The following is a 13554-nucleotide window of genomic DNA, read 5'->3' on the forward strand; positions in this document are numbered from 1 at the left end:
CCTGTCTCCTGGCGACCGGGTCCCCCAAATGCCCCAGCAGCCACAGGTCACAGGCACCGCAGCATCTGAGCCCCCCAGGGGCCTTGTTAAAGCCAAGGCCCCGCCCACCCTGGAGTTTCCGATTCCGCAGAGTTGGGGGTGCTCCAGAATCTGACTTCCAGCACGGGCCAGCCTGGGGACCGCCCCCGGGGAAGTGCCAGCCTGAGGAGAGGTGGCAGGGGCACAGCAGTGTCCGGGGCCGGTGAGAAGGGGCTACAGTGTCTCCCGGGGACAGAGGCCACATCTGTGTGGCCGGGACGGTGGGCGGAGCTGCTCCCTCCGGCAGGGAGGCAGGGCCAAGGAGAGGCCGTGCCCACCAGGGCATCCCACTGTCCCCGGCCCTCCGGATCCCCTGTGCAGAGGGGCCCAGCATGGCCCACCCACCCTTCTGAGTGTCCTAGGGTCCCCACTCTCTCTAGGCCCCAGGAGCTGCCCTTGAGAAATAGGGGGCTTCACCCCTTGCCCACGAGGGAGTGCAGAGTGTCCACTCAACAAAACTCATTCTCCAGTCACGAGAGGGGAAAGGTCAGGCCAAGGGTCGTACCAGCCCTTGATGCCCATGGGCCCAGGCTCCTGCTGTGGCCGTGAGAGCACAGCCTCGTGCACCCAAGGCCCGCCACTCCCACCGTGTGGGCCAGGGCTGCCCCGCCTCCCGAAACAGCACCGGTGGGGCCCAGAGGCAGATGCTGGAGGCCTCTGACCAGGCACACCAGGGACAACGCCCTGCGGGGTGGCCAGGGTCTCAGACATCAGCAGGCCGGGGCCTCTCCTGAGCTCCAGCGCGCCCTGGGCGGCAGTGGCAAGGAGTAAGCTTCCCACGCAGCCTCGCTTCCCCCAAGTCTCGCTCTCGGAGCAGCTACAGACGTCCGAGTTTGGGGGCGGGGTCTGCACTGAGATGAGCGAGGCCTCCGGGAGCCGCTGCCCCCGCTCTCCGGGGACGCTGAGTCACCTTCACACACAAGGAGTGCTGCACAGGGCCAGCTCTGTGTCTCTCCTCTCTCCCTCTCTCTTTCTCTGCTCCTTATCTCATCAGAACCCCCAGTTTCTGGGGACTAAAGGCCAAGAGGTCATCCAGCTTGTTATAGTGGGAATCGCCAAGGCCATCCAAGACCCGTGGCCTCATCCACGGGAACCTACTGACTGCCAATCCCACCACGAGATGCAGCAACCACTTGCTCTAAACTCTTCTCCTCCCACCTCAGGAAAGCACTTGACATGGTCTAGCCCTCACAGAGGCAGGCAGGACCCCCACCCCCCCGCCCCGAACACTCAAAGTTCTGCCAAGGCTTCCGTCGCCACCCTGGTGCGGCCGACATCAGCCACGTCACAGCGGAGGGTGTCAGCTGCCGCCCGTCAGCTCGGCACAGAACAGGAGAGAGGCAAGGAGCCACGCACACAGGCCTGGAAGCCGGACCCTGCCCCAGCCACGTTACTGACCAGCACCAATGGGGAGGTCCAGATCACTCCCCGTCCAGTGTGGAGGGGAGTTGGAGCAGCGCTGGAGCCCCTCGCAGTGGACAGCCACGGAGCCATCACGGTGCACCACAGCCTGTGTGGCGCGTGCTTTACATACCGTAACTCATTTCAAAGCTCCCAGGTTCTAAAGGGAGCAGTGCGACTGTGCCCATTTCACAGACGAGGAAACCAAGGCTCCGAAAAACAAACTATCGGAGTCAAGAGTCCCTGCCCTTCCTGTCCAACTCTCAAGTCCCTGCTTTCTCCACTGCACACGCTGCACCCTCACCCACACAACTGTGTACTTCCTGGGAGGCCTTGGTTTGCACGGTGACAGCTATTGGAAACCAGAGACCCTACTTAGGTGACACGAACCGCTGGGGTGGCTAGCCAGTGACGCATGGTGATGGGGTGAACGTCAGTGTTGCTTGACCCCTCAAGCTGCGTGCCCGACCCCCAAGCTCCCGCACAGAGCCCGGGCACCCAGAGCCGCCGCCCTCCCTCACCGGGAAAGGGCTCCTTGAGGAAGTGGCCGTTGATAGTCTGGCTGGCGGTGCCCAGCGGGTTCTGGGCGATGAGGGTGTAGTTGCCATTGTTGTAGTGGGTGGGCTTGTTGAAGAGCAGGCAGCCCTCCGAGACCTCGCCCTCCTGGTAGTGCTCCACACGGATGATCCTGGACTCCCGCAGGGGCTGCCCATTGTGCAGCCAGCGCAGCGTGGGCGGCGGGTTGCCGCGCACCACGAACTCGATGCAGTGCTCCAGGCGCGGCTCGGGCTCCTCCAGGCTCACCACGCGCGGGGGGTCTGCGGGGAGAGGCCAGCTGGCGCCCAGCACGCAGAGGCTCCCGTGTCCTGGGGCGGCCTTCCCGGAACCCGCATGGGAATCCCAATTCTAACCCCGCACCCAGCTCCGAACAGACTGAGAAAATCAGAGGCGCCCCTCCCCCACCCCCAGCAGAGGGTGAGAGACATGCCTTCACCAAGCTCCCTGACCCAACCACAGCTACGGGGCCCCTCTCGCGACCCTTCAGAGGCTTAATGACAGGAGGCCTGGGGTCAAACTAGAAGTGTCCTGCAGGCCTGGCGGAGTTGGAAGCACAGCATGCACTGAGGGACAGACAGGAAGGCGCGCCGCCCGGCCGCGGGTGCTAGCCTAGGACCTACTGGCTCTGATGAGAAGCGTGCTTCTGCCCCTCCTGGTAGCCCCGCCCCCGGCCCTGGCTCAGCCCCGCCCCCCGGCATGGTGCCCCGCCCCCCCACACCACCACTCCCCCAGCGCGGCGCCCACTCACAGTGCACGGTGAGGGCGACGCTGGCGTTGCTCATGCCCACCACGTTCTCCGCGATGCACGTCAGGGTGAAGCCGTTGTCCTCGCTCGTCACGTTGACCAGCGTCAGGTTGATGGCGTGCACGTTGGTCCAGTTCAGGTTGGTCTGAAACCCCGACAGAGACGCGGTGGTCCAACCACTGCTACATGCCCGCCCCCAAATGGCTTCAGGAATCAAGTGGACAATCTGAGCTGACAGTGAAGGTGGCCTGACCGGTGAATGCGCGCTGACCAAGGGCCAGGCCCTCTCTGGCCAACGGCGCGGTCATCTTCACATGTGCCCAGAGAAGGGAAGGGCAGCGCTGTACCCATTGTACAGACGAGGAAACCGAGGTGCTGGGAAGCCTCCCAGCACGTTTAACACCGAGTTGCCTAGGAAACACCGCAGCTGGGTGAGACCCCAGTCTAGTGCTTCCTCGTGGAAGGACAGGACCACGCTTCCCCCCTCGTCGGGCATCTCTTGCTTCCATTCATGACTTGGCTCACTGAGACGAAGAGGTGGTGGGTCCCCAACCTCCCGCTGGGCGGGAGCCCAGGACGCCTACCTGGTGGGTGTTGATGGACTGCAGGCCGGTGACTATCCAGTCCACGTCCGGCAGGGGCGACCCAGAGCCGTTGCAAGTGACCACGGCGTTGTCCCCCTCCCGCACGGTCAGGTTGACGTGGCTCACACTGATCTCGGGAAGGTCTGGGAGGGAGGACGGGGAGGGGGAAAAGACAGGCGCACACTGACCACCAGGGCTCCGTCCACGGGGTGGACGCGGCGCATCCAGTCTCGCAGGACAACTGCTCCGAGGTCGCCGCCTGAGTTCTCGGAAGGCACCCAGGTCCCCTAGGCATCACACCACCTCCCCAGGGGACATCGGGACTCAGCATTTAGGCCCCTGCAGCGGACTCCCCTCCAGGGCACCAACTTGGGGGTCGGAGCACTCAGTGGCTCCACTTCGGGGAGCCGGATCTCAAAAATTTGCTCTGTTCTGACCCGCCTGGGGGCGTCTGCTAGAAATCCCCATTTCTGGGACCCCACCAGACACCCTGATGTGGCGAGTCTGTGTGGGGCCCAGGAACCGGCTTTTCTAAAAGACCCTGAGACGCCCCAGACACAGGCGGTCCAGAGGCTGCATGCGAGGCGCACCCCTCCGGGCCTGGCTGGCGAGCAGCTCCCGCAGAGGACGCACCGGGCCTGTCCAGGAGGCACAGGCGTGGCCCGGGAGGGAAGAGGTGAGACCCAGGTCTGCACCCAGGGCAGAGTCAAGGCCGGGGGAGTGGGAGGACACAGGAGCACCCGGCTTTCGGAGCTCCCGGGCGTCGCCGGCTCTGGGGTGGGTCGCGGCAGGGGTGCGGCTCGCTCACCGCACTGGCTGATGTTCATGCGGAACAGGGGCAGCTGGGAGCCCTCGGCGCTGATGCAGTACAGGCTCTGGCTGTTCAGCTTGGCCTCCCCCTGCTCCTGCCACAGCTGCATCCAGCGGATGTCACAGCTGCAGTTGAAGAAGTTCTGCTCCAGTCTCCTGCGGGCGAGAAGGCGGGGGGAAGGGGGGGGAGCTCCTGAACCTCGGGTGGCCCGCCCCCTCCCGGGGCCCCGAGGGGCCCCCTGCTCTTCAGGGATGACGGAGAAAAGGGGCGCAGCATGGCCACAAAAGAAATTTTAAAAAATACACTTAAGACGTCCATGGATTTATTTAGGTTTCAGACTAATAAACTCATTTGAAAAAAGGAAATCCACTCCACTGAACTCACTCAAGTATGTCAGCTTGGGCCGCTCCCCTGCTCCGACCTCTGCTTTCAGAGCCCAAGTCCAAGGCCGGCGGCGACTGGACCGCTCTCCCTCCCTCTGAGCTTGACTCCCACCTCCTCCCCTCCCCTCCCCTCCTCTCCTCTCCTCCAGCGACACCCAAGATTCACCCACACCCAACACTACATATGCTGAACGCCTTACCCACGTCCCCCCAGCGAACCCCGGCAATGGGAGGAGGCGTGGGGAAGGGGAGAGGGGCCAGGGCAGGCCTGAGGCGGCACGGCAGTGGTCTGAGTTTGCGGTGTAGGGACTACATGGAGACCCGGCAGCCCTGTCGGGGGGACGCTGAGGGTCCAGGCCCCTGAATACACACACCCTGATGCCACTCAGCCTGGTCTAGCCCAGGCGCCTACTCGACAAGACGCGGTCACTCACTGTGAAGTACCTGTAACAATACAAACTGTCCACCTGGAGGGGACACTCTGGACCAGTGAGGGTGCTTGGGTCAGGCCTCCTCTGCGCCGAGCCTGCCTGCCGTGCACCCGGCCGCTCAGGGCCCCCGGGGAGGCGGGCAGTGCCAGCGTGTGCTGAGGCTGGTGGGGGCCCGAGGTGAGACCTCTGGGAGGTGGCTAAGACACGCCAGCACGGGCACACCAGCGGCATTTTTGTTCCTTTCCATCCTTTTCCTCGGGGACCCGACCCAACAGAAGGGACACGCCACGGGACCTGGTCCTCTCCTCCCATCCAGAGTCTTCTGGAAGCCGGGGAAGAACCCTGAGTTACGCCCCGCCACCCTCTGGACGCATCTCCTGGACAGCAGGCCGCAGAAAGCACTTTGAGTCCCAGCACGGTGGCCCCTCCTCGGAGCAAACCCCGCACCGTGCTCCTGTCCTGACCGGGGGCTTCCAACAGAGACACAGACCGGCAGGGGCAGGTGAGCCCACCAGATCGAGGCTCCAGCAGCGGAGCTTCTGCCTGGGCGGCAGGGGCACATCCAGGAACCTGGAGCGGAGCTTCCCCGCTCCACCGGCAATGCTGGTGGCGCATGCATCATGAAACGGCACCAGGGCAAGGCTTGCCGCACCCAGCCTTTGCCGCAGGATGGCCCAGGGCCTCATCGCAGGGCCCCAGGGGCTTCCAGAAGATTAGCTCAGCCCCCCCAAAGGGCACGTGCACCAGACCCTCTGCTGGGGGTGTGGGGGGTCACGGCCAAGACCGAGTGTTTAGAAAGCAGTGATTCTCGGCCAGTCGTCACCCGGGCTTCCTTCTCCCACCTCAGCATGGCGGCAGCCAGGGCCAGTCCTGGGGCCGGGTGGTGGAAAGTGCCGGAAGGGACCCAGACCTGCCATCACAGCGGAGTGCAGGCCGAAGGGGCCCAGTGATCGGCAGAGGCCCCCCCTGCGGACCGCAGTCGGACGGTGGAAAAGGCACACGGCAGGGCTGGGTGCCCCGGGCCAGTGCAGCGGGCGGAGTGGTGTCCCCCGCAAAACGTGCCCCCAGTCCTCATCCCAGTGCCTGTGCCCGTGAGGAACCTCATTTAGAAGCGGAGTCTTCACAGATGTCATCACTCGAAGGATCCCGGGGTGAGGTCGCTCTGGGTTGGGGGTGGGCCCTGAGTCCAGTGACTGGCATCTTGACGAGAGATGCAGCAGGGAGAGGTCGAAGACTAAGAGATGGGAAAGACCGCCCTGTGAAGGCAGCGGCAGGTGCTCCGCAAGCCCAGGGACCCTGGAGCCGTCGGGCTGGAAAGGGCTGGGCGCAATGACCCTCCCCTGAGCCCTGCGGACACTTGACGTAGGAATTCTGGCCTCCAGGGCAGTGAGAGAGTCTGTTCCTGTGGATTTCAGTCGCCAGGTTTGTGGTGATGTGTTCACAGCGGCCCTAGGGAACCAATATAGCTAGGAACTCAATTCTCTGGGGGCTCTGTTTTCACTTCTGTAAAATGGGGACAATTGTGTTCGACGTTCCTTCTTCAAAAAGCTATTATGAGGATTAGTGATACATGTTAACACGCTCTGTGAACTAAAAGGGGCTACAAGGAGGCCAGAGATCATTACTATAATTATGCAATTATCAACGTGGTTGTTGAGTGACTTCTCAGAGGCCTGTGGGAGTGGTCACGGGCCAGGATCAGCTCGAACTGATACTGAGGCAATATTTACCAAGCCAATTACATCTGCAAATTGCACCAGAAGTGACGATCCCGCTGCTTTAAGGAAAGGCAGTACTTTGATCTACTGCAGTGACATCTGCTCTGTGTGTGCAGGGCACTAAGGGAAGCCTGTTTCAGACCCACTGACGGTCCTCGGGGCACCTCGGGGGGTGGGGGGGTTCTGGGCTGTGAGTTTCTATCCTCTGGGGCCTCCGGCCTTTGCCTCGATTATGTTGTGGGCGATGGAATCCAGGCCTCTTCCCTCTCTAAGGTGTCATCTCTACGACAACCTCTGACCCTTGCTCTGATTTCTGGACAGGCAGCTCCCAGCTTCTCTCGAAGGAAAAACACCGTCCTGCCATAACCGGAAACTTCTGGGAGCACTGAGCAACGCCAGCTCCAAGGGCCTCCCACCCACGCCATGGGAACAGCGCCGACGACTCCAAAGCAGGCCTTGGAAGCAGGGACGGAAACACAACCAGGACCAGGTGCTTGGCCTCAAGCACAGCCCTCCTCGCACACAAGTCAGGGAGAAGGGAGAGGAGGAAGCCCCTGGCACAGGGCAAGGCTGGGGCACACTCGCGTGTTTGGGTTTTCCCCCTCTGGATGACACGCCGGGGGTCCTCCACCGAGAGAGCGGCTTCTGGAAGGTGACGTGAGTCTCGTGGGGCACATGGCTGAGTGGTACAAGGACAGAACGCTGGTCTGTGGAGACAGCAGGCCTGGATGGCGGTCACAGTCCCAACACTGACGCCCAGAGTTCCCATGTACTAGCCGTGTGATGGTAGACCAGTTGTCTGACATGGTCGAGCCTCAGAGCTCTCCTTTGTAAAGCTGGCTGTAAGGATACCCCCTTGTGGGACGGTTCCAAGGATGAGACAGGACCTTGTACACATTAGGTGCTCAATATATGCCTCTTCTTTCTCCTTCTCCACTACTGGGAAAGTTGTAGACATCCAGCCCTCCCAATGGGGCGTCCCCACATCAGTTGTTCTATCACGGACCTTCCGTTGGGGAGGGGCCAGCTGGCGTGAGCACAGGTCCTGCGAAATGCCCGAACGTCCCAGCTTGCCCCTCCATTCCTGCAGGAGGCCACTCGAACCTCGGCCTCCTCTTCTGGCTGCCACAGCACACCCCGTCTCCCTCCGGCCCCTCCTCCGGGGCCGAAGTCCTTTCTTCCCGGAAACACCCGGCCGGTTCCCACACCCCAGCCCGCGGGCTCCGGCGGGCAGACCCTGGCAGTCTGGACAGCTCGTGGCAGATGGCGCCATGTGGACTAATCAGGAAGTCGGAGGAGAAAACACTGTCCCCTCTTCCGTGTGCCAGGAACTGAGATTGTTTGGATTTTAATCATGGCCACAGCGCAGAGCCAGCACACGGCCCCTCCGGCCAAACGACAAATTTTTCCACTCGCACCATTCAGTTCTCCCTCAAAACACAGACCCCTGCCAGGGCGACTGCCCCTTAGAGGGGGCTTCTTTATCTTCCAGTGTAATGTTCTTCTTCTTCAACCACACGACAGAAATGACATGCTCCGTGGGTGTGACGGCTCACACGCTGACTCACTCCGGAGGGAGCGTCTTCATTCCCTGTAAGTCACGTCCAACTCACTGGTATATCGATCCCAGGCAAAGATAAGTGCAGAATCCCAGGATCCTCTGGGAGAAACGTGGCATCTTCTTTCGATACGTGTCCTCAGAACATCTGTTTCCAAAACTCCCCGCCACGGGCCACCAGGGCGGCACACCACTGACCTCACCCCCGGCGGCTCTTCGTAGGGAGCACTGGACGCTTTCTTGGTAACTGAGCCTCCTGCAGCGTCCGGGTGTCCCCTGGAGAAACGCCATCCCCTGCAAGTGCTCCAGGGGAGCTGGATGCCCAGGATCCCCCAAAAAGAGAGCCCCCAATTAGCTCCCTTGTGTCAGGGCCCCCGATCAGTCCTGGGGCAATGCAGGGAGAAACTGCGATTGTTCACGTTTTGAAAAGTGACTGTAGCACAGACCCTTGGGCTGGAAACAGACTGGAGAAGTTGGGAGGTAGCTGAGCACGGAGGTCGAGGCCTTGAGCCCGCATGCGAACGCTTGATTAGAGGGTGGCCTTGACTAAGAGGCTGAACGTTGCTAAGCACCTCGGTGTCCCTGAATATGAAATGACAGTAGTCACTCCTACCTATAGAACTGCCATAAGGACTGAAGCGAGCAACACACGTAACGCTACCGACTGCCTGGCCCAGCGCCTGGCACGGAGGAGGGTCTCAGAAACGGTGCTGGTGTGATCGCACAGTCTGGCTGACTCACCGCTGAGGCCTCTTCTACCTGCGAAGATGGGAAGGCGCACATCCCACCCAGCGTGCCCACCCGACAGTGGAGGTGTCTGAGACTTCGTGCAGCGTTTCAGCGTGTATTTATAAAGAAACACGTCTACATTCCCCTTTCTTGAGCTCGGGGAAGGGTTTTTACTGGGGTGCCTCTGGGTCGCAGCCGGGCGTGACTGAGGAGCTCCGACCGCTTGCCGGCCGTGCGCGCACCGGAGTGGGGCCTGGGGAGAGGGCGGGACCCGAGAGGGGGAAAGCGCCCACAGCAGAGCGGTCCTGAACCCCCCACGTGGTCCACGCGACGAGCCCTGCACTTCCCGTCCCTGGGTTGGCCTTTGTAAGTGTCACAGGGGCACACATGTCGGAGAGGCCGAGTAGGGCCCACAAGGCCGTTGGGATGTGACTGGCCGTTGGGACACTGGTTGTGCATACCACCCTTCCTGACCTCTGGGTCAGAAAAGGACTCACTCGAGAACCCAGGTCTCACCAGGCGCGGGGACACACGTGGAAAGGCCAGCAGTGTGGGCAGGGACCGAGGCCGCTGCCCCTGGTGAAGACAGCAAAACCATCTGCAGGCCTTGGATCTGCGTCTCCAAGCACAAGGGCGCACAGGAGCAGCGTCCCCGGAACCCCGACTCCCACGTGCGTCCGTCCACGCCCCAGCTCTTTCCAGTTCACTGCTCCACTTACTCCCTCCATATAACGAGCAGTCCCTCGTGCCCAGAGGTGACCCCGCTGACTCACACACCAACACGAGTAACTTTTTCCACCAGAGCTCACACATTTTCACTCATCCATCCAACACGTGTTTGGCCGGGGGGCAGGAGCGGACGGGGCAGCCTAGAAACGCAGCAAGACTAAGCAGGCCACAGGCGGATGGAAGAAGCACATGGCCTGAGCCCCTCCGGATGCCCAGGCTCAGGCCGGACAGGCCGACAGAGGCCGTGAGACGTGGGGAAGGCGGGCAGGCTGTGGTCAGAGGCCTGGGTCCGAGAGTGGGCTCTGCCCGGCCCCAGCACTGCGGCCTTGGCTGCGTCTCAGGAGACTTCTGGAGCTCACAGCCCTCACCTGCCAGTGCAGGGGCACCGCTGACAAGGGCGGCACAGTGACACCGACCTCCTGTGACACTGCTGGTGGAGAATCTACTGTCGTGTAAATGCAAGCCCACCTGCTCATCCACACAGTCAGACAGGGCAAACGCTATTTATCAGGGATCGATAAATGCCCTTTGCTCTCACAGACATCGACACCACTAGTACTAATCACCTAGATAGAGGTGACACAACTTGGCCCTGCTCAGAGGTAACAGTCCTGCCTTCTGAGCTGTACTGTGCCCAGAAAGGGGATCAGAAATCCAGCGACAGGGTGACTCGCTGAACATGGTACACCCCGTATCACCCAGCCCAAGCAGCCCCTTCAGGGGGACGCCCAGCCCCTGGGGCCCCGTGGCTCGACACTCTCTCCCCCCCCCACAAACTCCACCCCCCAGCCCCCACTAACTTGAACGGTCCCCAAAACCACACTTACAGTTCCCGGAGACTCAGCGTCTGGAAGAGCTGCCACGAGAGCGTGGTGAGCCGGTTACTCGACAGGTTTCTGCAGAAACGACAAGAGAAGGGGGTTAAAGGGCAAAGCCGGCACAGACAGCGCTGTCGGGGGCAGGCTGGGCCACTTCCCGGGCCCGGCCTCACTGCCCTTCTCCTCCTGTGCTCCATTCTGTGGCCCATCGTCTGGTCGGGGCCACGGGTCAGGTCTGGAGAGGATTCTGAAGCCTTTCCAAGGGGTAAGTGTTACAGATTTTTTTTTAATTGTTTTTCTTGACCCTGCTCCCATATCCACTCCCCACCACCAAAGGTCAGGGAGCCTTCTGGATGCCGCCTTCCGCGGGGGCACAGAGAGCGCTCAGGAGGCACGCAACTGTGTTATCACCCCCACGGAGGTGCGGCCGGCCTCCAAACGTGCATGGAGTTAATGTGTGTGTCTTGATGGGTCTGAAGATGAGTGTGCATCCATGAAACCGGCGCCGGAAACAACTCCATCGGCAGAACTACCCCCTCTGACCGAGGCTCCTCCCCACTCTCTTTTTATATGATACAAATACCTGCTAACATAAGGTCTCCCCCCTTAACAAACTGTGGAGCCTACACTGCAGCTCTGATGACTGTGCACCGCGCTGCACTACACAGATCACTGGGACTGGCTCCTCCGCCACAGCTGAAACCATGCACCCTGTTACCAACGAGCACTCTTTAAAAAACATTTTTTTTCATTAATTGATTTTAGACAGAGACAGAGGAGGAACACTGATTTGTTGTTCCACTTACTTAGGCATTCACTGGTGGATTCTTGTACATGCCCTGACCGGGAATCGAACCCGCAACCGTGGTGTTTCACGATGATGCTCTAACCAACTGAGCCGCCCGGCGAGGGCTCTACCAACAAGCATCCCTAACATTCACACAAGTGGAAAAAACTCTGCACCTGCACCTACCTCCCCTTCCCCCAGCAGAGATGCCCGTCAGCGATTAAGACGTCAGCCTCTCGTTCACACTTCTCTTCTCCCCCTAATGGCCACTTAATTGTTCTCATTAGGATGTACAGGGGAAAGGAGGAGCCATCAGTCTTCCAAACAAACGAAGAAACACGCCCACGGTTATCATTTCGCCGGGCTCCACAAGGAACTTCCGATGCGCTCCCGGCTTTCAAAGGCACTGCTGGGACTGAGGCGGCCCCCCAGGAACGGCGCCCCCGTCTCGGGGTGACAGAGAGGGCGGCGGTCAGAACCCCACCTAGGCGGACATGTGCACACGCTCGCGCACGCACACACGCACGGGGAGGGATCTGTGTCCGTGGGACACGCCGGCGGTGATGCGAGCAGAGACCCTTGCCCACACGCACACCCAGACACCGCAATGCACACAGGTGCGTCCACACCGAGACGGCTCCCACAGCGGCTCTTTGTGACGAGACAAACACAGGCCTCACGGAGGGGCGAGGCGGGTGGACAACTGGCAAGGCCCCTCTGGGGCTTACGTTCAAGTCACACGTGAAAAGCCGAGAGAACGGCAGCTGTGAGGAGCAGAGAAGAGAGGAGGCAGAGTGACGTGGGTGACTGACGCCGGAGGGGAGGCTGGCTGCCCGAGCCAGGGGCCCGGAGCAAAGCTCCCTAAGTGCTCACTCAGCAGCACTCCAGACCAGAAGAGGGAGAAGGAGCCACACCAGGGAGGAGGGGATGCTCTAGGGAATGGGGGTAGCATGTGCGAAGGCCTGAGAGGGACCAGGGACTGGGAAGGGTGGGCAAAAAGGAGGCCAGGGAGCGTGGTCGGCGAGGGAGGAAAAGGGGACGTGCCACCCCCACCTTGCTGGCCACGGTAGGGTTTGGGCTTTATTTTAAGGAGCAACAGGAAGGTGACAAATGGTCCTCCGAAGAGAAGGGCATAACGTGACTGCCATTCCCCAGGGCAGGAGGACAGCGCTGGTGGTGGCAGACCGTTCAGGAAGCTGCCGCAATGCTCTGGGCAAGGGGAGGGGGTCGGGATAATTAAGGGGACGGACTCGGGTGCTGGAGGTAGAGCCGCCGGGGCTTCCTCCTGGACTGGATCTGGCAGAGGGAGGAGAGAGGCCAGAGCAACCAGGCGAGTAGCCATGTCATTTACTGAGAGGAGGACGCTGGCAAAGGTCCCATTTGCGAGGGGAGATGACGAGGGGGGAATCGAGAGCTTCCCCCTCGAGAATGCTGTGTGCAGTGCCTGCTGGGTGTGTCTGTGGGACAACGCAGGGGCACGAGCTCGAGGGAGACGTGGGGCCCGGGTGAGATCGCAGAGTAGCAGAGCAGCGCGGGAACAGACGGTCGAAGCCAAGAACAGCCTGAGGGACAGGCTCCCCCTTCCCGCCTGAGGCAGCCCCATCTTTGACAACAGCCCACGACTGTGCAGAGAGGCGGCCCCCACTGTAAGGGGTGCAGGGGACTGCTGGAGAAGTGAAGGGACCACGGGCTGGCATCCCGCCCCCCGTTTACTGCTCTGACCTCTGCCCCGCAGCCAGCACCCCCTCCTCTCAGAATCCTTAAGGCCACACAGCCCTCTCTAGGGCAGCCCCCATGCCCCCCAAACCCTCATGAACTCCTGGTGGGAGTGGCGGCACCCAAGCCATAACCCACCTGCAGACTCAGCTTCACGAAGCCCTAGTGACAGCCTGTCAATCTCCTGCCAAGAGCCTCATGCCCCGCTGACGGGGAGGGAGGGGCGGTGAAACAGGCAGGATGACCCCTGGGGGCCCCACTGGGGACCAGCTCCCACGGGGCCCCTCCTACTTGGGCAGGCAGAGCAGGGGAGCAGAGGCATAGCCCCATTGAGTGGTGAACCACATACAGGGAACTCCCGCCTCGGGGTGAAGGGAGTCTCCATCATTGCGAGACTCGTCACCACTGGCCTTGGTGGTGACTCAGTAAATGGGAGGGACAAAGCCGGTAGAAGTGGTTTGCTTTGCATTGCCGTTCCTGGCTTCCTGTCCTCCCACGACGGACAGGG

At 61.4% G+C, this 13554-nt stretch overlaps 1 protein-coding gene across 3 annotated transcripts in view; it reads right to left on the reverse strand.

Moving 5' to 3' along the window:
• Positions 1-13554, reverse strand: part of NTRK3 (neurotrophic receptor tyrosine kinase 3) — a 265412-nt gene that overhangs the window by 177044 nt on the left and 74814 nt on the right. For all 3 annotated transcript variants that reach the window (XM_028502298.2, XM_028502301.2, XM_028502300.2), the window contains exons 5-9: positions 10553-10621; positions 4175-4332; positions 3367-3509; positions 2786-2927; positions 2001-2297 (exon numbers count right to left, since the gene is read on the reverse strand). In XM_028502298.2, coding sequence (XP_028358099.1) covers positions 2001-2297; positions 2786-2927; positions 3367-3509; positions 4175-4332; positions 10553-10621 — 809 coding nt within the window. The remainder of the gene's footprint in view (positions 1-2000; positions 2298-2785; positions 2928-3366; positions 3510-4174; positions 4333-10552; positions 10622-13554) is intronic.

The sequence above is a fragment of the Phyllostomus discolor genome, chromosome 12 (genome assembly GCF_004126475.2).
Source record: "Phyllostomus discolor isolate MPI-MPIP mPhyDis1 chromosome 12, mPhyDis1.pri.v3, whole genome shotgun sequence".
NCBI lineage: Eukaryota > Metazoa > Chordata > Mammalia > Chiroptera > Phyllostomidae > Phyllostomus > Phyllostomus discolor.